Genomic DNA, 25,955 nt, shown 5'->3' on the forward strand with positions numbered 1-25,955 from the left:
TTCCCGGGGGAGGGCCAGGCGCTCCGGGAGGCGGCGGCGGGGCGGCGGGAGCAGAGGACTCGGCGGAGCGTGGCCGGACCCCTAGCCGCTGCGGGCCGGCGAGGACGCGGTGAGTGCACAGGAGGGACCGGGACGCGGCAGCTTGAGCCTGCCTCGCGGTCCCGCGGCTGCTGGAGTTGGCAGTGGAACCTGTTCCCGCCGCAGGGGACCCCGCTCCGCTTGGGGATGGGCAGGGCCGAGCCGAGTGGACGTTCGTGGGGCAAGGGGCAGTGTAGGGCTGATGGGTGAACCATCTCCGGGGACCTCTCGAGGGCCCCACGCCACCCTCCTTGCGCTGCACAAAGGCCGTTCCCGCCCCCCACCCCCGGGACCCCTGGTCCTGAGCCCCAGATCCTGGCGCCACAGTCCAGGCCACTGTCTGGAGGTGATGGCGGGCCGGGCCCAGACAAGCGGTGCCCCTTCCCTCCGCGGTGACGGGCTGGCCCCACCTCTGCCAAGACCAAGTTCAACAAGTTTGGCAGAGAAAGTCCCAGCGCCTCCCTGGCAGGCGGGGCTCCGCTGCCGCGCGTGGGCTCCAGGGGATCCTGGGTGTGCTGCGCCTGTTGGGGGGGGGGCTGGCGAGGGGCGCTCGCTTCCAGGTCTGGAGGCCTCGGGCTTGGAGCGCGTCACCTGGGAGAGAGCAGGCACCCCTGCGGGCAGGTCGGGTTTCCAAAAGTGCCCCTTTGTTTTGCCCCTCCTCTGCCCTGCCTCCTTCTCATTCCCGTACCCCTCCCCCCATCCTCCAGGGCCTTTGGATGCGGGTGCCAGCCCCCACGGGATAGGTGCTCCTCTCTGGACAGCGACTGTCCTCTCCTGTGTCCTCGGATCCTAGGGCTGCAGGCTGACCGAGAGGGGTTGCCTGGGGGACAAGCCCTTGGGCGCAGTGACTCAGACAGCCTGAGCCTGACAAGGTGGCTGTGCTCCCTACCCCTGTGGTGACCCCAGCGTCTGCAGAGGAGTAGGGGCCTCAGTGGGGACAGTATGTGTTCCCGGAAGCTGCAGACCTCCTGGTTTGGCCCCAGCAGCTGCCAGGAGGATTTCTCTGGGCCCAGTAGGTTTGGGCGCCCTGGGCCGGAAAGGTTTCATTACCTGCTTTCTGAGCTCCTGCCTGTGTAGAGGGTGTTCTGCTGATTTAGGGCTCTGCTGGGGCTGGGAGGCATAAGTGCCAACTCTCCTCAGCAGGGGCCAGGGTGGAGGCCAACCCCACAGCAACTCGGAGCTGAGCTGTGGGGCCTGGTTGTGCCTGGCCTGGGGCTTGTGCTTGCTCTGTGAGGCCGAGGGAGCTGTGCCAGCCCTGCACACACAGCCTGCTCTGTTCTGGGGCCAGAGAGAGGCTGGGGGGCAGCCCTCTGGGGAGCAGGCAGGGGCCCCCAGCCCTGATGGTTCCCTGGGACAGCTCCAGAGGCCCTGTGATTTATGGCTGCAGCTCGCTCTCTCCATGTGGCTCTCCTGTCCCTTCTGGACAAGGGGGGCAGACCTGAGAAGAAAGGTGAGGTGCTGCTGCTCTGTGCACCTGGGATCCCCCGGGAAGCATGGGTGCCCCCTGTCAGCAGAGGCTGGAAGCAGGCTGCCAGTTTTCATGTCATTCCTTCCTTCCTCTTTCTGGTGCTGAGCCTTGGACCCCAGATTTTGTGCCGGCTAAAGCATGGCGTCTACCACTTAGCCATACTCCCAGTTATGGTTCCAGAGCACGGGGAAATGCATCAGAATGGCAGAAAAGCATCAAAGACTGGGGACAGATGCCATCCTGTCAGCCACAGACTGTGGAACATGAGCCCCGAGTGAGGGGTTACAGGGGCTGCTGGTAGCCTGGAGGAGGGAGGGACGGGGGATCCCTGTTGGGAAGATGCCCTCATTTGCTTTACCTGTTTTTCTTTTGGATGATAATGGAATTGAACCCAGGGCATTAGCACTGAGCTACATCCCCAGCTTGTTTTTACTTTTTATTTTGAGACAGGGTCTCACTAAGTCGCTAAGTTTTCCAGGCTTGGCTTGAACTTGTGATACTCCTGCCTTAGTCACCCAGAGTGCTGAGATTGCAGGGAATTGCCACCATGCTCATTTGACTTACTTATTTCATTAGAGACAGGGTCTTGGGTTGGGGATATAACTCAGTGGCGTAAGTGCCTGCCTGGCAAGTGCAAGGTCCTGAGTTCGATCCCCAGTACTGGGAAAAAAAAAAAAGATAAATAAAAGAGGGTCTAGATCCATAGTACAGACTGGCCTTGAACTCACTGTGTGTACTAGGCAGGCCTTGCTCGAATCATGGCAGTCTTCCTGCCTCAGCCCCCTGAATGCTGGAATTACAGTTGTGTGCTACCATGCCTGGCTTTCATCTGACTGCTGAAGGATAAATAGAAGTCCACCCGTTTGGAGGACGCTCTGGCTCAGCTTGCTGCGGGGGCAGCAGGCAGACACTCTGTCCTCTGTCCCTTGGGCCTCAGTTCTGCTCAGAGAAGGAAGAGATCTCCTTCTAGGGGCCATGAGTCAGTCTATGCAGTGCAGGGACAGCTGAGACGGAGCCCAGAGATAAGAGGGAGTGGCTGCATGCCACTGTGTCTAGAGCTAGAGGTGGCAGTGCTGGACTTGGAGTCCCCCTTCCCTCCTCTGTGATTCTGGAGAACATCATTCCCAACATGGCCCCCAGACTTTGGGCGTTTTTGAGGGCAGCGATGAGTTGCTCATTATCCATGAAGTCCCAAGGGGCTTTATGGACGCTATTTGGGACACAGCAGTCCCTGGCATTGTTGGTTCAGGGTCTGGTTTAGTCTGAACACCTGCCCTGGTGTGGAAGCCGACCAGGTGGGCACTATTCCACCAAAAAAGCACTTGTTCTGGCTTCCTGGCCAAGAGGGCTCCTGGCCTCCTGGCTCCCTTCCCAGCATGGGCAGGTCGGACTCAGCCATCTGCTAATGGGGTCGACCTGTGGTTCAAGAGAAGGCGCCAGGGGCCCCGGCTGGGCAGGAGTCCTCACCCCTCTTCTGCCCACCACCCACCCCCGCCTGCCATCTAATCCTGCCTGGATCGTGTGACCTGCCTGGCATTTCCCTGCCTGGAATCTGGCGCTTCTGACAGCAGTTGCTATATCAGGGGGAGCCAGGCACCGCCCTGGACACTCGGCCCCTGCCCTTACCCCACTGTGTTCTTGTTCACTTCAAGACAGTGTTGCGGTAGCTGCCTGGAGAGTTGGACACTTGAGTCCCTGAAGTGATCTCTAGACCCCAGGTATGGGGGCAGGGTAGGGCAGCCCCACAGTGAGTGGAGGAGCTTTGAGTAGCCATCATGTCCCCCTGCTCCTCCTGGGACTTCAGCCCCCTGTGTCACCCCAAGCTCTGATGGCTCCTTGGGTGGCAGGGATGTTGCTGCGGTGATGCCCAAATCCAACTTTTCTGCTTACTCCTTTCCACAGTCCCCAATTTGCCACCATTCCGTGCTGTGGGGACTCGATGGCTCCAGAAGAGGACACTGGAGGGGAGCCCCTGGGGGGCAGTTTCTGGGAGGTGAGCAGCTGGGGTTTTATGGTGGCACCGAAATGCCCTCCTTTTTTGAGCTCAGCCTCTTGGCCAGGGAAGCTTTTCCCTGTACAGCAGTTCTTGTCACTCGAACCTCCAGGCTGGCAACTACAGGAGGACGGTGCAGCGGGTGGAGGACGGGCACCGGCTCTGCGGGGACCTGGTCAGCTGCTTCCAGGAGCGTGCCCGCATTGAGAAGGCCTATGCCCAGCAGCTGGCCGAGTGGGCCCGCAAGTGGAGGGGTACAGTGGAGAAGGGTGAGTAGCTGCACAGGCTGATGGGGACTGTGAGCGGGGGACCCTTAGTTTGGTGCTGGGAATTGAGCCCACACCAGATAAGCACTCTGCCTCTGAGCTATACTTCCTGCCTGGGAGGGAAACTGGGAGTTCAGGGAGACCAAGGGACTTGCCTGAGGTCACACAGCTCCAAAGAGCTGGGAGTGGACCCTGGGCTTTTGTTTGAGGGAAAGATCCAGGTATGTAGTGTGTGCATTCTGCTGGGGTCTGACTTTCGGCCCATGGAGTACCTGTGGTGCTTTGGACAAGTAGACACCACCTCTCTGGGCCTCTATTTCTTTCTTTCTTTCTTTTTTTTTTTTTTTTTTCTTTTTCTATCTTGCACTCGCCAGGCAAACACTTATTCCACTGAGCTATCTCCCCGGGGCCTCTATTTCTTACCTCATCCACACAGATCATGACACTGTCCTCACAGTGGTTGAGGCAGGAATTCTGCAAGGTCTTCCCAGTTAGGACACAGCATTGGCATTCGGTAGGCAGCAGGTGACAGTGCTGTCCTTTGCACTCTGGGCACCCTGGCAGGACCTAGTGAGAGGGGTGGCTCACTTGGGCCCCCGTGCCTCCGCAGGACCCCAGTATGGCACGCTGGAGAAGGCCTGGCACGCCTTCTTCACGGCGGCCGAGCGGCTCAGCGAGCTGCACCTGGAGGTACGCGAGAAGCTGCACGGGCCCGACAGTGAGCGGGTGCGCGTATGGCAGCGAGGCGCCTTCCACCGGCCGGTGCTGGGTGGCTTTCGGGAGAGCCGGGCGGCTGAGGATGGCTTTCGAAAGGCCCAGAAGCCCTGGCTCAAAAGGCTGAAGGAGGTGAGGCTGGGTGCATGGAGGGGAGGGAGCTGGAGGTGGGCACCTTCCAGGAGTGTGTGGGGCCTGGAGCTCGGAGTGTGGCGTCCAGGGTCCAGAGCTGTGCCTGCGCAATACCAGGTTGAGGCGTCCAAGAAGAGCTACCACGCAGCCCGGAAGGACGAGAAGACAGCACAGACCCGGGAGAGCCACGCCAAGGCGGACAGCGCCGTGTCACAGGAGCAGCTGCGCAAACTGCAGGAGCGTGTGGGGCGCTGCACCAAGGAAGCAGAAAAGGCAAGGCTGCGGGGAGGCTACCCCGGGCGCCCTCTATCTAGATGCTCATTTAAAGGCGGAGCCTGGGGCTGGGGGTGTGGCTCTGTGGCAGAGCCCTGGAGTAGAAGGGGCAATGCTGCCTCCAGGAAGACTTTTCTGATTTCTCCTGCCTTCTACATTGGTTGACTGGTTCTCATTCTCCAGCCAGCTCTTAGAGGTGATGCGCTTGAATGTCACCTTCCTTGTTAGACTGCTGAGGTTCCTGAGGATGAGACCTGGGCCACAGGCCTGCTTGCCCCTGTGGCTTTGCCTGCTAAATTTTGGTGCATTGTGCTCACAGCCCCTGCCTCTTCCACCTAGACGAAAAGCCAGTATGAGCAAACGCTGGCAGAGCTGCACCGCTATACCCCACGCTACATGGAGGACATGGAGCAGGCCTTCGAGAGCTGCCAGGCTGCTGAGCGCCAGCGGCTTCTCTTCTTTAAGGACATGCTGCTCACCTTACACCAGCACCTTGACCTCTCCAACAGTGACAAGTATGGCATGGGCATGGGGTTCCCTATGTGTCGCACAGGTCGTGCGATTGGGGGTTTCAGTAGCCCAGAATGTCCCCATCTGAGGGAGCTGCCTTGCACCCTAGGTTCCATGAACTCCATCGAGACCTGCATCAGCGCATCGAGGCAGCCAGTGACGAGGAGGACCTGCGCTGGTGGCGCAGCACCCACGGGCCAGGCATGGCCATGAACTGGCCACAGTTTGAGGCACGTATTGCATACTAAGTGGGGTGTGGGATGAAGCTGGTGAAGGTGGCCCAGCCTGACACTGTACACGCTCACTCCCGCAGGAGTGGTCCCTGGACCCACAGAGAACAATCAGCAGGAAGGAGAAGGGTGGCCGGAGCCCCGATGAGGTCACTCTGACCAGCATCATGCCCACAAGAGATGGCACTGCACCCCCACTGCAGTCCCCGGGGTCCCCAGGGTGAGAGCCAGGAGCCCAGCTGAAGCCAACAAACAGCTCTGCCCCTCGCCCAGCCCACTTTCCCCTCTCTCCTTTCTTTCCTTTTCAACATGAAGTAGGTTGAAATCTGTGCCCTGGACGAGCAGGCTGATTTAGGAGAGGTTTAAAATTGCCAGGCATAGGGCCAGCCAAATAGCTCAGTGGACTAAAGTGCCTGCTTAGGCAGATGTAGTGGTTGAGGTTTGATCCCCTGTATGTAGTGCTGGCCCCATCCTCAGGGTGCGCTGAGACAGTGATTGAGACTGAGCATGGTAGCACGTGCCTGTAATCCCAGCGCTTGGGAGGCTGAAAACAGGAGAATCACTACGAGTCTGATCTATGTAATGAGACCCTGTAGGCCCTGTACTAAAAATAAATAAATAAATAAATAAATAAATAAATAAATTTAAGGGCCGGCCAAATAGCTCAGCAGATTAAAGCGTGGGCCGGGGGTTCGATCCCTGGGCCTGCTGTGCTGGCTCCACCCCTGGGGTGTGCTGAGACAGCATTTGAGACTGGGCGTGGTGGCATACACCTATAATCCCAGCTCCTGGGAGGCTGTAAACAGGTAGATCACTATACGTCTGATCTAGTAGTGAGATCTGGAACACCCTGTAGACCCTTTGCTAAAATACAAAAATAAAATAAAATTGCCAGGTAGCTCCCACTAGAGTCATCCAGCTTCTCCTCCACCTACCCCTGAAGGGTCCCTCGGTGGGATAAGCCCTTCTCCCTGAGTCCTGGGGCCTGAGCTGCCTGCTCTGCCTTTGCTCTCCAGGGGGCAGGATGAGGAGTGGTCAGACGAGGAGGGCCCTCGGAAGGCTGCCACTGGGGTGCGGGTGCGGGCACTCTATGACTACGCTGGCCAGGAGGCAGATGAGCTGAGCTTCCGAGCAGGTACCCTGGGCTTGATTCCTATTTCTTACCAACCTCACTTGCCAGGACATAGGGCTGTGGGGGAAATCTTCCTTGTCAGCCTCAGTGCTGCCCCTGGGGAGTGAGGTGGGGCAGCCTGCTGATAGCCGCCTCCCCCTTCCTGAGCCCTGTCCCTTCTTGCTGGCTGGCTGGCAAGCTCTCATTCTACCTTGTCCCCCTCAGCCCGTGACCCAGTCAGTAGTGGGAATGGCGGGGCTCAGGGTATCTGGCAGTGACAGAGCCTCTCTCCCCAGGAGAGGAGCTGCTGAAGATGAGCGAGGAGGATGAGCAGGGCTGGTGCCAGGGCCAGTTACAGAGCGGCCGCATCGGCTTGTACCCTGCCAACTACGTGGAGTGTGTGGGCGCCTGAGTGCCCGAGGCCCTTCTGCAGTCTCTCTACCCGGGTCCCAGCCCAGCTGCTCCCGAACTGCCTGGCTCTGAACCATTGCACTGTTGCTGCTCCTCTGTCCCCTGAGGAGGCAGGAAGTCCTGCGACCAGGGAGGGGGGCATCTGTGCCAACTGAGTCTAGGTCGGAGGTGACAGAAGGGCTCAGCGCTGCCCGACCTCCCCAGGAGAGCCTTGAGTTTGCCCAGGAGCTGAGGACTGTGCTCTGGTCTCCTGGGGTGGACTTTGGGAAATGTAGTTGTGGACTAGCAGCACCCTCTCTTTGTGACTTGTGCTAGTGTGTATTAAACTTGAAAAAAATAAAAAAGAAAGCACTATCAGGCAGTACGTGTGTCTTTTTGATACATGGAGGAGGCTCTGGGGAGGACGGGGTTGGGCATGGGCTTGCCGTCCGATTCCTGCCCTGGAATGTCAGGACCCTGAACCCACAGAAAGGAGCGGTGAGGCGACCAAGGCTTAGTCTAGGTGTTGGCTCGCGAACTGAACAGGGGCCCTGCCACAGTGCGTTCCCGTGCGGGTTGGTGGAACAGGGAGAGCCTGGGAGGATCGTTAATCATTATGTGTCTATCAATAACCCGCCAGAGCAGGGCCCAGTAGCCCACGCCCTCGGCGGGCGGCTCCGCCTTCTCCGCGTCTGGGAATCCCCGGAAGGAGATTTGGGCCGGCTCGCGATCCGTCGCCCGCTCCGGCGGTGCTTTGGTCCGGCGTGGAGCGGCCCTTACTCTCGCGGCCACTGTACTGCTCGCGGCCGCTGACGTCACGCTCCTTGTGCCGCCTGCCGCTCATTGGTCCAGATCGCATCCAAAGCACCCCACCCCTCGGTTGGCGGGGTTAGCCCGCCCTCCCAGGCGCGGATTGGCCTGTGGCGGCACCCGTCGGTTGCGGTTGTATCTGGGAAGGAGAGAAAATGGCGGCGGAGCCGAGCAAGACCGAAATCCAGACTCTTTTTAAGAGACTTCGCGCAATTCCCACTAACAAGGTATCTGGGCGAGAGGGCCGCGAGGTCTGGCGCCGGCAGAAAGGGAGCTTCCCGGCCTCTGTCGTCTGAGGAAGAGACAAAAGGGCGGAGGTGGGTGGTTTTCTTGGGTGTCAGCCTCCGGCCTCTACTTGGGCGCCTGACTGTTCGCTTGTCGCTTCCTCCACTCAGGCCTGTTTCGACTGCGGCGCCAAGAGTCCAAGCTGGGCCAGCATCACGTATGGTGTTTTTCTGTGCATCGACTGCTCCGGGGTGCACCGTTCCCTTGGGGTCCATCTTAGCTTTATTAGGTGGGTCGTTGGCGCCAGTCGGGGCTGCTTCGACTTCGGAGTTTGGGGTCCAGTAACCTCCTGCGGGAAGGCCCCGGCTGGAGGGGCACCTCGCCGCAGGAGCGGCCCTCCTCTGCGTCAGGATCAAAACTCCTTTCAGGCCTCATCATCAAACTTGAGACAGGGCTGGTTTAGGGCAGAAGTTAGCAGCGTTGACCTTTTGGCGGATAGACTGGCAAGAATGTCTCAGAGATCAACCCCAAGGTTAAAACCAAAGCCAAGCTTTCCTGCCTGAGCGCGAGATCTTCCAGGTTGGGGGAAATATTTAGGACCCTTCGGTATAAGTGAGGGAAGAGCGACCCCTGTCCAGGGCAGGGTGACAGAAATGGGGCAGTGGCCAGATCAGGTGTGGGCCTGCCAGGGGGACACGTCTCCTGCTGTCTGCTGAGGTGACACCCAGCTCTTGTGCGTAGGTCCACAGAGCTGGATTCCAACTGGAGCTGGTTCCAGCTGAGGTGCATGCAGGTCGGCGGGAATGCCAATGCGGTAAAGCCCCTGTACTTCCCCCAGCCCCCATTATTTTGCCCAGGTACCAGCGCGGCCCTGAGGGAGGCCCTCTCTGTGTGTCTGTTTAGAGAGTTTCTGGTCTGTAACACCATGCAGTGTTTTCTTAATTTGGGACTTAGTCACACAGCTCCTCTAAAAGCCTTCAAATTCAAACTAAATTGAACAAATGTTTTCCGGAGAAGGCTAAGAAAGTTGAGGCCTCCACAGCCTTTCTCAGTCTTGCAGGCCTGGTGTGAGGGAGGATGTGTAGCGCGGGCTTGGCATGCTGGCATCAGGCAGGGTCAAGTGAGTGCCGGGCTTCAGTCATCACAGAGGATAGAAAGTGGCAAAGTGTTTTTTGGAAAGAATTTCAGAGGAACTTTATGAAAAACTGCTGGTGTCAATAAGTGTCATCTCGTGTAGATCCTGACCAGGTTGTTACTAGGGGTGTCTACTACTACAGAACCATTTTATGCTGCTGAGAATCAGCTGTAGCCTGCTGTGCCCTTTTCTGCTGTTCAGACAGCCTTTTTCCGTCAACATGGATGCACAGCCAGTGATGCCAACACCAAGTATAACAGCAGAGCTGCCCAGATGTACCGAGAGAAGATCCGGCAGCTGGGGAGCGCGGCCCTGGCTAGGCACGGCACTGATGTAAGTGCCTGTTCTTGAGGTCGGGGCGGAAAGGTGGAGTCTTTAGAGCCTCGAGTTTCCAGGAGCCTTCTCTCTTTCAGCTTTGGATAGACAACATGAGCAGTGCTCCTGGTCACTCCCCTGAAAAGAAAGACTCTGATTTCTTCAGTGAACACACTCAGGTGAGTGCCCACGAGGGTTTCCCCTGGCCTTCTGTAGTTGGCCTCTGCCAGTCAGAGCCTCTGGGGCCCAGTGTGTGGGAGGCTGCTCCCTGCTGGGTAGGTGCTGCCCTGTGAGTGGACAGGTGATAAGAGTCCTAGGAACTAGGACGAAGGGGGGAAGATGTGGAGGATGAGAAACGTAATGGAGGCTCAAGAGCTCTAAACAACTTTTTCTAGACTTTTCCCTAAAAAGTTACTCTACCACTAAGAAGAATATATGCAGTGTATTATTTGTTGAAACTGTACTTCCGATTTGATTTGAAACTGTCTCATTGCTGTTTACCAATAAAACTTTGAAAAAAAATAAATAAAAGAAGTTACTCTAATTGGGGGACAGTGAAAGGATTCTGTCCCCCGTGACCAACCCCTGTGAAAGTTTCCTGTCTGCTTCCCCTGGCTACTGAAGTCAGACTCTTGAGTTTGCATTCCCTGCCTCTCTACCTGGCATTGCTGTGATGTGGCCAGGTCATTCAACCTGGCGAAACCTCAGTTTCTAATGTGGAGATGTCACCGCTGCATAGGGCTTTTCCTGATAGTTCCATTTGTGTGTGAGGAGCCTTTTAACTTGTGCCTGGCGCCCAATTATTAGTGCTTTTGAGTCAGGAATGGGCCATGGCTATGAGTGAACTGATGCCAGCTCTCTGTATCTCTCCGGAGCACAGCAGCTGTAATTTTACTTGCTGACTTCCAGCCTCCCTCCTTCTCTGGACTAGGGAGTAGGGCTTCATGCCCATGAGCGCCTGTGGATTCCAGGTGCTCATTGTCAGCAGGAGGACTCACTGGGGCTTCTGGGGTTTGGCCTCCTTTTTCAGCCCCTTGCCTGGGACACACCCACCACCGAGCCTTCAGAGACCCAGCAGCCAGCCCCGCCTGCAGAGAGCAGTAGCCTGGCACGTGAGTTCAGCCCCAGTTCCACCCATCTCCTGTCCCTGGGAAATGATTTTGGGCCAGGAAGGGGACATTTGGCCAGTGGAGTAGGGGTGGGGGGATTTTTGTAGATCTTTGGTTGGAATGAGATTCAGTTCAGTGGCATGGGAGTAGCAAGCATTTACCTTCTGGGAATAAGCCAAGGAGCTGTGCTCTTACCTCACTTGTCTACGGGGAGGTCTCCTACCTAACTCTTGTCATTGCATCCACAGAGCCAGAACAGGGCCCCAACACCGATCTGCTTGGTTCCTCGCACAAGGCCTCCCTGGGTCAGTATGCTAGCTTGGTGGGTGGGCTGACCGGGAGAGGATGGCCACAGGCGACAGACACCTGACCTCGGGTGGGGACTGTGATCAGAGTCCTGGCTATGCTGTCAGTGTGTGTGCCTGGCCCATTGAACTGAGCCCTGGATGGGGTGGGATCCCACTGCAGCGTGGGAGGCTACCATGAGACCAGACGTCTGTCCTGGTCCCCACGAGCTTCCTGTGTGGCCCATTCACTGGGTAGGAGGGCAGTTTCAAGCTCTTGATGGCTGGAGGCAACACTGTCCTTTCAGAGCTTCAGAGCCGGTCTCTGGCTTGTCCTTCAACTCTCTTCTACTTTTTTTCAGTGGCCTTCCAGCGTGGGTAGGGTAAACAGTCCCTTTTCTGACCTCGGTGTGTTCTGTTGACTTTTGGGGGTTGGGCAGGCAGCCAGCAGAGTGACTGTTCGGGGGCCCATGTGAGGCTGGCAGAGTTGACCCACAGAGTGTCTGTGAGGCTCAGGGCTGGCCCCAGGTTAGCAGCGGGTCTGTTTCTCCTGCAGTGTCCATGTGTCTGTCAGCTGCAGGGGCCCCTTCTGCCCGAGGTAACCAGCTGCTGCGTGGGGCCTGGGGCATCGTCACCACCTAACAGTCCTCACTTTGGTGCTTTGGGTCGGTGCTCTGCGCAACATGCTGGTTGTCAGCAAGGCCCTTAACCTTGTCTGTCTGTGGCTTGGATGCCACCAGGTATAACTGGTGGTGGCAGCTTCACCTTCCCTGCCTGAAGTTGTGCTTTTAAGCCGCTCTTGCCATGAAGCTGCATGGTGTCACCAAGCCACCGCTTCTGACCCTACCTGTCCTAGCTCATGGCCACTTTTTCTCACACAGATCTGAAAAGCTCCATCATCGGCAAGAAGAAGCCGGCAGCAGCCAAGAAGGGGGTAGGTGGTGGGGCAGTTTGGCGGGGTGGTTAGCAGCTCCAGTTGGATTCCTCGTTTGCCCTGACCTTGTCATGCACTGGCAGTACGGCTCCGACACAGGTAGCTTAATAACGTTTGTCTGTTGAAGGGATTTAGAGATGTCCAGCTTCAGGAAGCTTCTGGGAGGCGGTAGGGAAGTGGAGTGAGTGTCTTGGCTAGCAGCAAAGCTGGGTGCACAGGAGCTGTGTCGGGGTTAGCATTGGTCTCATCCTCCGAGGCCTTGGCTGGAGTACTTGAGCCTCCACATGCCTGGCTCCAGTGGAGCCCCTGTTCTGTCTCAGCCATGCTCATCGGCTCCCTTCTGTGACCTAAAACCTACCCAGGGCCTTTCTCATGAGTGTGGCCAGAGCACCTGGGCCTGAAAGGGAGCTGGGGAGCCTGGCTGGCAAGACCCACACTGCTTGCTTCGCTTCCTAGCTGGGGGCCAAGAAAGGCCTGGGGGCCCAGAAGGTGAGCAACCAGAGCTTCAGTGAGATCGAGCGGCAAGCCCAGGTGGCAGAGAAGCTCCGTGAGCAGCAGGTGGCAGACGCCAAGAAGCAGGCGGAGGAGTCCATGTGCGTGTTGGCCATGGGGTGGCAGGGCATTGTGGGGGCCGGGCCCTGACTTTCCCTGTCCTCCAGGGTCGCTTCCATGCGCCTGGCCTATCAGGAGCTCCAGATTGACCGGAAGAAGGAGGAGAAGAAGCTGCAGAACCTAGAAGGGAAGAAGCGGGAGCAGGCAGAGAGGCTAGGCATGGGCCTGGTGTCCCGCAGGTGAGGCTGGGCAGAGTGGCAGGCAGTGCCATTGGTTTTCTGGGTACCAGCTGGCCTCTTCCTGGTTTCGAGTTCTGCTCTTAGTCTTCCTTGAGGCTGAATCAACTACTATATTGGGTGCACTGTGTTAGGGCACCTACTGTGGCACTTAGAGACCAGAAGGCAGGTACTCTGTGCATCGGGCAGGACACAGCAAGAGCCCAGGGTGGGCACAATATTGAGGGTGCTAATGGCAAGGGCAGTTTATACTCTAGTGCACTCCTGAGACCTACAGGTTCATGGCTCCCCCAGCTTCATGTGCCCTTGGGGTGGGCCTTGCCCGTTCTGTTTCACAGCACTGCTTCTGTTGTGGTTTTCTTAACCAGAGTGAGTGCCACAGACCAGCTCTGGTACGTTTTGCCTGCTCTGAGTTAATGTCTTGAGATTTGATCTCTTAAAAATTGGGAGTCTCTAGCTGGGCTTGGTGGTACACATCTGTAATCCCAGCTCTCTGGGAGACTGAAGCAGGAGGTCTGAGCTTATTATTATGCGGCTGTGTTTACTTAGACCTGCTAGTCCTTGTAGGAGCTGCTGTTATTCCAGTGTAGTGGTGAAAAAATGAAACACTTAAGTAGCCTGCCCAGAGCCTATGCGTCTAGTAGCTGGCAGAATGAAGTGTTTTTTTTTTTTTTTTTTTTTTTTAATACTGGTTCTCATGCCAGGGAATCACTGTGCCACTGAGCTGCGTCCTCGACCTTGTTTACTTTGAGACAGGGTTTTGCTGAGTTGCCCAGGATGAGCAGAGGGCAGCTTCAGGATGGCTGGCCTTGAGCTTAGGATCTTCCTGCTTCGGCCTCAAGGAGCTGGGCTTGCAGGTGCGCTTCCACACCTGGCTTAGCACCAGATTTTGAAAACAAAAATTACCTGATTTTAGATTTAGTCTGTCCATCCGTCTGTCTGTCTATCTTTCTGTCTTTTTTTCCTCTCTTTTGTCGTACTGGGAATTAAACTCAAGGGTACTCTTATCACTGGACTATATCCTCAGCCCTTTTTAGTTGTTATGAGATGCTTTTGCTAAATTGCCCAGTCTGGCCTCAAACTTGTGATCCTCTTGCCTCAGCTTCCTGAGTAGGGATTATAGGAGTTCAGCACTGTGGTTCAGTATTGTTTTTAGTTCCTAGGTCTTTGGTAAGAGGTTTGGCTGTGTATTCCTCGTCTGGGCCTGTCTTCTGCTCACTATCTGTGTCTGAAGGGTCTTGTTTCTAGTATGCCGAGGGAGGGGCTGTTCTCTAGGCCACAGCACTCATGTGGTGCATCTAGTAGTGAAGTGCTCAAGGGCAGCAACTGCGGGCCTGGGATGTTCTTTTGGAGTGCTCCCTCCAGGTCAGCACTGTGCCTGGTGCTGTACTGACCTTGTCCTAGATACCTGAGGTACACATAGCTTCACCCCCAACCCCACTGTGTACTGGCAGGGAGGGAAGGGAGATGCAGCCCAGCAGCCAGGTGGCCGTTCTGTGCCGTGATGCTGACGCTGCCTGAGTGCCCATTCCGTTCTGCACAGCTCCGTCTCCCACTCGGTGCTGTCTGAGATGCAAGTGATTGAGCAGGAGACCCCCGTGACTGCAAAATCCTCCCGCTCGCAGCTGGACTTGTTTGACGATGTTGGAACCTTCGCCTCTGGACCTCCGAAGTAAGGCAACTGCTGGAGCATAGACTTGGCCCCCGTGTTCCTCTCCGGGCTGCTTCAAGCCTCTGCTGTCTCCCTAGGTACAAGGACAACCCATTTTCCTTGGAATCCTTTGGTTCTCGCTGGGACACAGATACCACCTGGGGAATGGATAGGGTGGAGGAGAAGGAGCCAGAAGTGACCATCTCAAGCATCCGGCCTATTTCAGAAAGGTACAGGGCCTGGGGCAGCAGGTACAGAGGACTTGTGCTGAGGGCGGAAGTGTTCTGTGTCTGTGGCCATGTGGGAGCCACTTGCTGGGTTGCTCCAGAGCCTTTCTTTCGCACGTGGCTGTGAGCTGGGGAGCTGACTGACTCAGGACATTTCATGTAGTTGGAGTAAACAGCATCACAGTCCTGCAGTAGGCACCATCTCAGTAGGCAGTACAGGGACCCGTCCTTGGCACGAGGGGGCCTTTGTGGCCTGGGACCTGTTTCTCTGGCCGACGGGCCTGGATTTTACTCCTTAGCCCTGGCCTCCTCCCTGAAGGCAGTGTCTGGTCTGTGCCTAGTCATGCGTCACTGATGCTGGCGATGGAAGGCAGTTCTTCCTCGTGGGGGAGTCACTGCTACACACTGGCCCCTCATTTAGTTTTTAAATCCTTCATGTTGATCAGAGCAGTGATTTGGTAAGTTACCTGCAAATCACTCATTGTTAAACAGGGGTATAAATAGCTACTTCAGTGAGTCTTTAGGAGGATTAAATGTGATAGATCTTTGTGAAACCCGTAGTATGTCTGCTTGGAGACTGTGAGCGCTGACCGAGCTATGTGGTCACCCCAAGATTGGGCATGTTGTCACTGGGGTCAGAGGAGCTGCAGTGACCGTAGGTCTAGTGGGTGGGGGCCAAAGCGCAGGCTCCTCCCAGCCAGGTTTCTACACTGTGCCAGCTCTGTGCAGAAGGGGCAGCTCCTGAGAGCCTTGGGAGAGTCTGGCCTCAAAGAGGGGTTCGTGCATCCCTGTGGCCCAGAACTAATCTTCTCCCCTACACCCTCCAGAGCCACAAACCGGAGGGAGGCAGAGAGCCGGGGCTCAGGTGTGGAGCCCAGCGAAGCACAGCAGAAGTTCGCAGGCGCCAAGGCCATCTCATCAGACATGTTCTTCGGGCGGGAGGTGGACACTGAGGTGAGTGAACTGGGATGGGTGTGGCCACAGGGAGGAGCCCAAGCTCCCTGGCTGCCCCATCTCAGCTTCCATGTCACGTGGCTGGTGTGTGCGAGTTGTCCCATCCTTGGCCAGAGACCCCCAAGCTGCACTTTTCCTTTACAGTATGAGGCCAGGTCCCGGCTGCAGCAGCTCTCGGGCAGCAGTGCCATCAGCTCTGCAGACCTCTTTGGGGACACGGACGGAGCTCACGGAGCAGGTGGGGCTGTGGTGGGTGGTGGGCTGTGGGAGGGCTGCCTGAGGACTCCAGGTCACCTCCCTGGCTTTCACAGGAAGCGTGTCTCTGGGGCATGTGCTCCCCACTGCCGACATCGCACAGTTTAAGCAGGGTGTCAAGTCTGTGGCTGGCAAGATGGCTGTGCTGGCCAACGGGGTGATGAACTCACTGCAGGTGAGGCCCCCTTTGTGGGGACCCAGCCTGCTCTCTGTCCTCTGGGCTCTCTCCTGGGGCGGGACCCTTTCTGGACACTGTCCCGCCTGCACAGTTCCCTCCAGTGTGAGGTGTGGTAGGGCACCCCCTTGTGTGGTGCTCTCCAGGCTGCTATGTGGGGCCCCTGCTGCGGTCCATGTGGCCTGGGTGTTGGGAGGTGGTGTGTGTCTGAGTGTCTTGGTAGCCTGGAAACTGACTTCGCTTTTCCTGTCTCCACCCCAGGATCGCTACGGGTCTTACTGACCCCAGCCCTGAGGCTTAAGCCTGTAGTGGTGTCAGCAGCAGGCGCCCCATCATTCCCCAGCCAGTGACACCTGGGGAGGACTGACTACTTCTCTGTGCTTTGCGAGTGGAGGGCCTCGGGGACTGAGGGCAGTGCCCTGCCAGTGCTAGCCCTCACCTCTGCCTGTGGATCACACCCTTTCTCGCCCCTTTGAGCCCTGCCTGAAGCTGCTGCTCACCTGGTTGCCCTGGGAGGAGGGCAGGCGCCCCGGCTCTTCCGGTCAGCACATCCCCTAGGGAAACTGATCCTGCGAGGCTTCTGCCAGCTCTCTCGGGTCAGGTACCCCCTTGGGAGGCCCTGGACTTTCCCTGCTGTCACTAGTGGCCTCTTCTGGGTGCCAGGGAGGACAGAAGGGGAAGGACCTTGGGCCTAAGGGCTAGAGACTATCTGGCACTTTTGAGTTTCCTTTGGGACAGCCTGCAGGCCTGAGTGATCCTCTCCTGTCCCCCCATTGCCATCATGGAGGCTGCCTGCCACTGTCTCAACCCCAGGTCACTGTGGCCACACCCGAGACGCCACTCTCCCTGGTCAGCACACCCACCATGGTGTTGCCCACTCTGTCCCGTGAGTGGAAGCTGTGTGTGCTGTGGCCAGGGAAATGGATGATGGGGCAGCGCTGGCCCCAGCTCGGCCGCCTCTGTGTTCTCCTGGGCAGGGGGCTCGGCCAGTGCCCCAGCAGTGAGCTCTTGAGCCCACTGCAGGCCTCCTTCGGCATCTGGGCCATGCACTGTGTCATCTTGGTGCCATTTTCTCTGCCATGCAGCAGTTGGGCCCAGCCCCTACCCATGGGTGACAGGCTGGGCCCTAGCAACGCAGACCACTCGGCCCTCCTCCCCAGAGGGACAGCTGCTTTCAGGACTGTTGTATTGAAACAAAGCGGTGTCAATAAAGCCCCCACGGGGCCTGTGTCGGCAAGGCCTGGCCTCCTGCTGCCTCCCTGCCCCCCCGGCTCACTCGGGCTGCCACCGACTTGGCTCGGGCGCTCTCTCCAGGGCCTCCAGTTTGTCTCTTCGCTGAGTGCCCAAGGCCCCTGGCTCCTGGGCCCTGTGCTGCCGTGGGGTCCGGTGCAGCCTCGACCTCACCACCCTGTGGCACGCGGAGGAAAGAGCTGGTGTTAGTCCTTGTTCCTGCACATTGCTGGAGAGTGCAGGCGGACGGTGGGGCAGTGCTCCTTGGTAGAGTGGCAGAAATTGGGGGGATCTGGCGGTGAGTGGGTTGGTTGTGTGAGCCCCAGCCAGCCTTCCCTATTCTTACAGGGCCCCAGTCTTCCAGGGTGGTCAGAGGAGGGTTAGGCCTCCAGCCAGCCTTCAGCCTATAGCTGCTGGAGCTCCAGGGCACCGCATCACAGTGGCTCTGATTCCCACTGGCCTGTGCAAGCCTCGGCTTCAGGCTGGAGCCACTTGTGGACCAGACCCAGCCACGGGACGGGCAAAGGGGTCCAGGAAAATATGTGCCTGGTAGGGTGACACTAGCTTTAGCAGACACAGGCAGTGTCCCCACCCCTGCTGCCTCAAGGGCGGGTGAAGCCCACCCACCTCTGCTTTCTCTAGGTGTGGAAGTCTATGCCTTAGGCCTGTGCCTCCCGTGTTGGGTGCTGGGCCCAGGGCTTTTGTTGATCCCTATCAGCCTTTTTTAAAATTCAGGGTCTCACTAGTACAGAGTTGGTGAGGATGGCTCGAACTTGCCATCCTGCCTCAGCTTCCCAAAATACTGGAGTTACAGATGTACCCGCCACAGCGGCACCTCAGGCCTGTTTGTTCCCATCCACATACGCTGACCCTGAGCAGGTCAAAAGCTTGGGGAAACGGTGGCGACAGTGCCGTGTAGCATAGCCATTTGTGACCTGGGTCTGAGGACGTGGTGGGAACCCTCTGATCTATTTGCCGTGGCCCAGGAGGCGACCCAGCTGCTGCTAGTTTGGCACGTGCCAGAAAATTCCATCCGGCCAGCCTGTCCCCACCCCTGCTGCAGACTCGCTCGCCGCGCACATGGGACTTTATTCACTTAGGGTTCCGCGGTGGGACACACAGGACTTGGGGCGAGTTTGGAAGCTGCACGCGCGGTTGCCCACTCCCTCCGCGCTCACGCCACGGTGGGTGTCCACTCAGCGCGAGTTTTCAGGGGCACCGTGCCCTAGTCCTCTGTCCCCCTCCACCGGGCCCAGCTTGGGGCTGCTGCTCGGCCTCTTGCCGGAAGGGGGCAGTGCGGGCGCGCGGCGGACGCCTCAAGTCTCCGACTCATCCGTCTCCTCCGTGGAGCCGTCGCTCTCCGTGTCCACCTTCCGTGGGTGGTGGAGGGGTCTCCACGGGGAGCCTACCCGGGGTGGGGTCCGGGAAGGTGGGCAGCCGGGCTCCGGGGTGGCAGCGACGGCGGGGACCAGGCCAGGGACCTGCGCGAGCCTAGGGAGGGAGGGAAGAGCCTACAGAGCAGAAGGAGCCCCGGTGCGGACTTGATCCCGGCTCGCGCACTGTCGGGGACCCTCCTGGGCAGGGGGCGAGGGTGGCTCCCACGAGGGGGCAGCATCTCCCTACGGGACACTTACAGCCGCTCTAGCTCCTCGTCCATGGCTGGATCCTGCATCAAGTCCCCTTTGTCAGGCAGCGCTCCTAGGAGACACCACTGGATGGGGCACAAATCCTGACTCGAGGTCCCCAGCCAGGCCTCACGCGCATGACTGCCCACACCATCGGCACTGGGCAGAGGTAAGGTGCAATGGACCACAGCTGACGAGGTGTCCCCGAGCAAACGGAATCCCCTCCAAGTGGAGACAGCGACTTAGTTCCTCCTTAAGGCCTAGCACTGAGCCCAGGCCAGCCCCAAAGGTCAGAAACCATCCACTTCCTTGTCCCTCGGTCAGGATGACCCCACTCTGGAGACAGTGGAAGCGTTTGCGTACAGTGAACTGCAGAGGGAAGGTTCTCACCGCAAGGAGGCGTGCTGAGGCTCGGATCTGGCCGGAGCTGAGGGGCCCGGGTTCAGTTTCCCACTTTGCCAAGTTTCTTCCCGTTGACCTTCCCGCCCCCTTTGGCTCTAGGTTAGTGATTTTCAAACTATGTTTCATGGGACCCTCTCATTTTGGGGGGTGCCTCAGGGAGAAAGGTGGCACAGAGCCACCTCTCAGCGGGGTGTTTCTGTTTGTACTCTGGAGGGCAGGCGAGGGGCAAGGAGCAGACTGTGAGCTCCAGCTCAGCCAGTTCAGTAATCAGGGCAGGCTTTGGGACGGCCTCTGTAAAGTCCTTCGAGCAGGCGGCCGTGGCCCAGTTGCTGCTTCGCTTTTCCTGTCCCTCCCTAGCAGCTGTCATTGGTGGAAGAGAGGGTGGCCAGGGATGCAAAGAACACCTCGCAGCAGCCTCTTGGTTTCTGACTCCTCCTCTGCTGCCCACCGATCTTAAAATAACCAGCGTGTGAGGTGTGGTGCGCCCTGTGTCCCAGGGAATCCTGTGGCGGGCACTTAGCAAATGCTAACTTTCCTTCTGAGACCCCGTTCTGTTCCCTGCGGAGTAGGGTGCCTATCTGAATCGCAGGAACCAGATGTGGGCATTTGAGGTGGGAAGGTGGACAGAGGAGCCACCAGTGACAAGCAGCAGCAAGCCCCACTGGCGCCAGCCCCCCCTTTTTTTGCTCTTTTTCAGATTAATCTGATTTTTCTACTCAGCTGAGAAAAGAATGCCTCTCTTCCCTGTTTCTATGTGAATTTTGCTCTCTTTGCTGTATCATCGCCCCATCTACTTGGGGACATGGGCCTGTGGCTGCCCAATGTCCTAGGTGCTCCTTAGAGCAGATTTTGGATTCTGTGGTGTATGTGCACGCGTTGCAGCTTCTTGTTGGGCAGGGCCTTGGACAAGCAGGCTGTCTCTCCACGGAATGCCGGGGCTACTTACCCAGGGCCTGGTTGACGCCTGGGTGCTTGGAGAGGCTCCCCAGGAAGCCATAGAAGGTCAGCCTCTGCACACCGCTCAGGATCTCCTTGACCAGGGCCAGGGGTGGGCAGCTGAGGGGACACAAGCCTAACTCAGACAAATTCGTGCAAGGGCCCCTCTGGGTGCGGATGGTGACAAGAGCTACGACCCAGGGCAGGGTCAGGGCAACCCTGCCTGGGACAGGGAGGGTGGACGCTGCCCTCGCTGGTGCTTTCACAGGAGCGGGACCAGGGAGTGGCTACTGGTGAGCACAGTCTCCTCTCTGAGGACACTAAATTGGGTGTTTTGTGCCACACAAGCCAGCCAAACCTCCGCTTTCTGTGGGACTGCTGGGAATAGCAAATGCTCTTTCCTACTTAAGAAGTCAGGGGTGGTCTGTGTCCAGGGAAGCTGGTCTCCAACACTTGGTTGCACCAAAGGAAAGTGACCTAAGTGTCTTGGCTAGGAACCCTTGGGTCCCACTTTGGTTTGGAAGCAGATGATCCTGTCCTAATTTATATCAGAGTCACCAAAGGCCCTGGAAGCCCTGGCCCATCATAACACCCTCTCCGGGTCCCAGAGCACCCAGGGCAGTGACAGGGTCTGACCTGTACCCACCTGTACTTGTGCCGGTCACACAGGTTTTCCAGACACTGGTAGAACTGTGATGCTTCCACTCCCTCAGGGACGCCAGCCTCACCCAAGGCAGGTCGCTGGCGGTGCTGCCCACTGGATGATGTCGGCACAATCACTGTGTTGGGATTCTTGCCTGACAGCAGGTCCTGGTAGATGGCAGCCACGCTGTCCAGGAATTCTGGGACCATGGGGTGGGGGACAATTCAGATGGAAAGGACACTGTGTGTTCCTCCTCCCATCTGACAGCTCAGCCCCCCAGGAGCCTCTGCTCAGCACCTGCTGTCCCCGGAGCAGAGGCCTCAACACCTGCCACCCTCATGTGGGATGATGGCAGCCCCCTCGGGTGGCAGCTGAGCCCCCTACTGTACACCAAAGCTCATGCCCGCAGCTTTCTCTATGCATGTCTGAGGTAGGCCTTCCACGCCGGAATGCAAGATCCCGTATAAAGTGGGGTCCTGCTTGTCGGTGCCTGCTGAGTGCTGCATTGTATTGGAAAAGTGAACATGGGTGTGTTCCTGATGCTCAGCCCCATCTCAAGGCCCCCAGTCTCCCCAACCAACAGACCAGGAGAGGCGGGGGGGAGACAGCCAGCCCGCAAACTGCTAGTGTGGTCACTGTTCTCAGATTTGTGCAGTTAGTGCTTTGGCCACCTCCCTGTTGCCACACCCTGCGGGGCACCTCCCGGCAGTGAGGGAAACCCTCCTTCCCTGGGCCCATGAGCTTTGGAGGCCAGAGCGAGCTGTGCCTGCTGCTGCTGGGAGCAGGTGGCAAGAGTCTGGGCTCCAGGCCCTGCCCGAACAGCCCCACACTGCCACCAAGTAAACAGAAAGTGGCGCCTCAGTGAGGCGGGGGGTGGTGGGCCGCAGTTGGCAGGAAGGCCACCTCCAGTCTCCAAGGACGGCCTTCTGTTTACTGGAAGAGCCCGTCTGAACGAGTCTGTTTATGGCCACCGTCAGCAGTTTCTAAACCCCACATTCCATCGTGTGTCGCCTGCGAGCACTCGGGCACATGTCTATTTTTATTCCACTTGATTGCAGAGGGAACTTATGGGCGCAGTGAGGGGGATCGGGAAGCGGATGTGCAAGATGAGGCTGGTTTGTGCTTATTAGAAGCCGTGAGGGCAGCTGATAGTCCCCCCACACACAGGCAGGGTGGGGGCGGGGCACGGCAGGGAACCCTAGCTCTGGAGTCGCCTCCTGCTTGGCCGAGCTGCTGCTCACGGGCTGCGTGGCTTCTGTTCCTCCTCTTTCTTGTCCCTCGAACAGGTCCTAGCTCTGAGCATTGCCTTGGACAGGCCAGTCTGTGGTAGGTAGCCAAGGCTACTGATGCCACTGTCACTGTGGTTTAAAGGTGTTAGGCTCTGAGGTTTTCAGTGTCTACAGGAGCTGAGAAGTAGGCTCTACAGACTGAAACTTGGGGCCACCAGTGCTAACTGGACACCCTGCTGGTACCAGTTGTGCACCCCCAAAGGAAGTGGGAGAGGAGCTCATGTGCCAGATGCACAGATGGGCAGGATTACAGGACACGGGTACATGGGCTTGGACCTGCTCACCTGAATAGTAAAACTGGATCTGGAAGGCAAAGAGGAAATCTGAAAAAGACATCAAGCAGTCCATGGCATCGTCCAAGAGCACAATCCTGATGGGGGGAAGACATCGAGAATGGGGGAGGAAGGGGGGGGGAGGAGAGAAAGAGGGGGTTGTTTTGAGGCCTCCAGTCCCTGCGGCAGCAAGACAGTTGGGACAGGGCTCCCTAAAAAGTTCCTCTCAGTCACCTCACTTCTGTGCCTGGACTCTGCCCCAAATGGAACTGCCCACCCTGTACCAAGGACAGACTCTAATCAGGGTTGGTGGCATTCGCCAGTGGCTGGGCATTGGCAGGGGGTGGGGGTGGGAAGAGGTGCAGCTGTAACACAGCCAAGGTTTCCGTTCATTCTGCAGGGAGGACCATTTAGTTTAAGATAAATACAGCTGATCAGAAAAGGCAAAAGAACAGCCAAGAGGTTGAAAGAGGCCTCGGCAGTTGGCCCTGAGATTTAGTGAGCCACCAAATGGCCAGAACAGTGAGTGGGACCTCCACCCGGGACCCAGATGGCTGATGGGAACCTGGCTCATGAGAGGCTCCAGGATGCACCATGTCGGGGACCCTGCTGTCCTTCCAGTCACCAGGCCCTCCCACCTCACAGAAAGTAAGTCACCAGACTAGCAAAGGGATGTAACCAAGGTTGAGTTCAGACTGCCCAGGCAATGGAGAGGGGACAGGGAGGGGCAGAAGTCTCTTTTGAGGGCTCCTGGAGGAGTCCCTGGCTGTGTTTCAAGGGGCCCTCTGGCCTAGCCTTTCCTTTTCTTTAACCACTGTTTTATTTTGCTGTCGTGTACTTTTCTAAATGTCCACTCCCCTGTGTCACAGCTCCCTAAACAGGCACCTGCATGAGCCATGGACAGTGGCGTTGCTGGCCATCGGGGCAAGAGCTTCAAGGAGCTCTCCTGTCCCCAGCAGTGGCTTCCTCTCCGGGGATAGTAAGTGGCTCCTGGCTGGTCTACCTCACTCGAGACCACAACATAACAGGTGCTATACCCACTTCACCCCACGATGGGTTGTTCTGCCAGGCCGCACAGCCTCTCCTACATGAAGAGAATTCTGTGGCAAGCTTAGCGTCTTTTTCTCACCTTGTGCTAAGGGCTCAGGGAAAAGGAGTGCTATCTCTACTACTAGGGTGCATCATGAAAAATCCCAGCAGGAGCAGTCAGACTGGCAAGGAAAGATGCAATGCTGCCGAGGGCCACAGGGGGCGCCCTGGCCCTCACCCGTGGCTCTCAGGAATAAGGACCCCCATCCCTTACCCAGCATTCCTCCTAACCTGAGGAGGATCAAGACAGTGAAAGGAAGAGACCAACTTCTGACATCTGGGTGGGAGGGAGGAGAGGGCAGCCAGGTGTACAGACACGCAGACGAGGAGCAGGGGTGGGCAGGGCAGCCTGCACCCTGGAGCCCAGAGCGCCAGGTGGTGGGGGTGGGGAGCCATCTCTTGTTTCTCACCTGCCAGGGGCCAAGGGCCTCTCCCTACAGATGTTACCTGCATTTACCATTTGTCTCTTTGTTCTTTTATTATATTGTGATGTAGCTAAAATATAAAATTCACCCTTTAAAACTTTATAACGCAGGGCTAGGGGGAGGGGTGCACACCTATAATCCCAGCAGTCAGGTGGCTGAGGCAGGAGGATTGTTGGGAGTTTGAGATCATCATGGACTACATAGTGATACCCTGTCTCAAAAAAAAAAAAAAAAAAAAAAAAGCCAATGAAAGTATGATTCAGTTTTAGAATATTCAAAATTGTGCAAGTGCCCCATCTGTCTAATTCCAGGAGTTGCCTACTAGTAAGTCCTGGTCATCTGCAGCCCTGTGATAGGGTTGTCCTTCAGCCGCCCTGCCCCACTAAGGTTTCCTGCTTCAGCTGCGGAAGCAACCCTGGAACCCACACCAGGCATAACTCCAGCACCCTTCAGCCCTGGAGCCGGCCTGCAGCTTCCTGCTAGGGGCAGTTCTCTGTTGAACATTAGCTCCCTCTTTGTTGCTATTTGATTTTTTTTTTTTTTTTTTTTTAGATAGGGTCCTGCTGTGTAGTTCAGGCTGGGCTTGAACTTGCAATGATCTTTTTGCCTCAGCCTCCAGAATGCTGAGATTACAGGCGTGCACCACCACACCCAGCATGGTTTTTGGTTTTAGGCACAAATAAAATATGCACTCGAGCTATCTACACACACACACACACACACACACACACACACACAGAGTGCGCGCATGCACAAGTGATACAGCCCGGCACGGGTTCCACTGTAGCTGGAACTGAGTAGCTGCTCTTCCCAGAAGGCTTTGTGGCTCTTGGAGGAGGCCCTGTGAGCTGTCGCAGCACAGTGTGGCCTGTGGCCGTGCAGCCAGCTCTGTGCACCAGGAGCGCTGAGAAGCTGCTGGGCAGCAAAAGCTTGCTTCCTTGGCACTCCCATACCTGTGCTGGGCACTGAGACCTGGTCCTGCGTCATTCCTGTGCTGGCTGTGCCGCCATTACACTTACCCCAGGCCTGCAGGCCAGCGTGTGCTGCTCAGCCCAGCCCTCCAGCTTGTGCCTCCTCCTGCTTCAGCCCTAAGGAGCTGGGGCGGCTGGTGAGCACCACAGCCCCACCTGAGCTTTCCCACGTTGATCAGATGTGGGCCAGGAGGGCTCCCAGGCCTTGTCTGGGCTTTGGGAGGGCCTGAGTGGGAGGTGTGGGCACCCCACAGAGCCAACCCTGCCCCAGAAGAGGGGTGCTGGAGGGATTGGAGCTCTGCAGGGCCAGGAATCTCACGCACTCTGCTTTTTTTTTTTTTTTTTTTTTCTTTCTTTCAGTACTGGGAATTAAACCCAGGTCCTGTGCATTGAGCTTCATCCTTAATTTATCATCGGATAACCAGCCTGCCACACAGTCTAAGTTGCTGAGTTGCTTGGGCTGGGCTTGGATTTGCAATCCTCCTGCCTCAGCCTTCCAGGGTGCTGGCATCACAGACGTGCCTGCGTCAGGCTGTGCTGTCTTCATTCCTGCTGCTCCTAGGAGGGGCCAGTTGGGAGGTCAGGAGGTCAAGAGGATCAATGGGTGGCTGAGGGAGGCAGACAGGGGCAGGGCCATCTTCTGACCCTGGCAGCTGTGTGAAAAGCTCCGGTGGAGAGGTTTTCCCTCACAGAAGTGACCCTGGGCACCGCCAAGCCAGCTGGACAGCAGCTTTCCTTGCCAGCAGTGCCACCCCCATGCTGCCCGGCCAAACCATCTGATGTCCGTTCCTTGGCTACCAATCTCTGCCTTTCCTCCTTCCCAGTGCGGCCCTCGCCTCTCCTAGTCAGACAGATCTTTTTGAAGTGCTGTCCTTTAGCTGTTCAAAGCTTGCCTGGCTTCACACTGTCCTCAGAACAGACTCCCCGTTCTTCCCTGGGGTTTCCCTGCCAGCCGCTCCTATCAGTGCCCAGGTACCCTTGCGTGGTCCAGCTCTGCTGAGCCCAGGTCCTGCGCCCTCCTCCTTCCTGGGGCCCGCAGCTACCTG

The 25,955-nt window shown here is 57.5% G+C and overlaps 3 protein-coding genes across 9 annotated transcripts in view; 2 read left to right on the forward strand and 1 right to left on the reverse strand.

The window, feature by feature from the left end:
- Pacsin3 (protein kinase C and casein kinase substrate in neurons 3) lies at positions 1-25,501 on the forward strand. 4 transcript variants are annotated; one of them, XR_002820245.1, is made up of 11 exons: positions 1-109; positions 3,449-3,539; positions 3,652-3,808; positions 4,416-4,651; positions 4,769-4,924; positions 5,264-5,439; positions 5,544-5,664; positions 5,748-5,884; positions 6,681-6,799; positions 7,072-7,354; positions 25,489-25,501. XR_002820245.1 is itself a non-coding variant. In XM_023710648.1 (11 exons), the coding sequence occupies exons 3-11, from the start codon at positions 3,486-3,488 to the stop codon at positions 7,185-7,187; spliced, it is 1,272 nt and encodes a 423-aa protein (XP_023566416.1). In that variant the 5' UTR covers positions 20-109; positions 3,199-3,264; positions 3,449-3,485; the 3' UTR covers positions 7,188-7,547. The 4 variants fall into 4 exon arrangements, 3 of the variants coding, with proteins under 3 accessions (XP_004627032.1, XP_023566416.1, XP_023566417.1); XM_023710648.1 differs by lacking the exon at positions 25,489-25,501 and adding an exon at positions 3,199-3,264 and having other exon boundaries at positions 20-109; positions 7,072-7,547; XM_023710649.1 differs by lacking the exon at positions 25,489-25,501 and adding an exon at positions 3,203-3,264 and having other exon boundaries at positions 20-109; positions 7,072-7,547.
- Arfgap2 (ADP ribosylation factor GTPase activating protein 2) lies at positions 8,031-17,264 on the forward strand. Of its 2 annotated transcripts, XM_004626976.2 has the most exons (17): positions 8,031-8,202; positions 8,371-8,489; positions 8,942-9,014; positions 9,537-9,668; positions 9,749-9,829; positions 10,681-10,762; positions 11,008-11,064; positions 11,600-11,641; positions 11,925-11,977; positions 12,434-12,570; positions 12,637-12,768; positions 14,309-14,437; positions 14,515-14,646; positions 15,471-15,597; positions 15,742-15,835; positions 15,909-16,027; positions 16,289-17,264. In XM_004626976.2, exons 1-17 carry the CDS (start codon positions 8,131-8,133, stop codon positions 16,307-16,309), a joined length of 1,602 nt encoding a protein of 533 aa, XP_004627033.1. In that variant the 5' UTR covers positions 8,031-8,130; the 3' UTR covers positions 16,310-17,264. The 2 variants fall into 2 exon arrangements, with proteins under 2 accessions (XP_004627033.1, XP_004627034.1); XM_004626977.2 differs by lacking the exon at positions 11,600-11,641 and having other exon boundaries at positions 8,032-8,202.
- CUNH11orf49 (chromosome unknown C11orf49 homolog) overlaps positions 17,281-25,955 on the reverse strand; it is a 176,277-nt gene continuing 167,602 nt past the window's right edge. For 2 of the 3 annotated variants that reach the window (XM_004626979.3, XM_023710651.1), the window contains 5 exons: positions 22,437-22,522; positions 20,867-21,062; positions 20,231-20,340; positions 18,892-18,955; positions 18,330-18,748 (listed from right to left, as the gene is read on the reverse strand). In XM_004626979.3, coding sequence (XP_004627036.1) covers positions 18,574-18,748; positions 18,892-18,955; positions 20,231-20,340; positions 20,867-21,062; positions 22,437-22,522 — 631 coding nt within the window. In that variant the 3' untranslated portion in view covers positions 18,330-18,573. Of the gene's footprint in view, positions 17,436-18,329; positions 18,749-18,891; positions 18,956-20,230; positions 20,341-20,866; positions 21,063-22,436; positions 22,523-25,955 lie in introns of those variants that run through there. The other variant, XM_023710650.1, reaches the window with a different exon arrangement.

This window comes from Octodon degus, unplaced genomic scaffold, assembly GCF_000260255.1.
Source record: "Octodon degus isolate 3935 unplaced genomic scaffold, OctDeg1.0 scaffold00018, whole genome shotgun sequence".
Classification (NCBI taxonomy): domain Eukaryota; kingdom Metazoa; phylum Chordata; class Mammalia; order Rodentia; family Octodontidae; genus Octodon; species Octodon degus.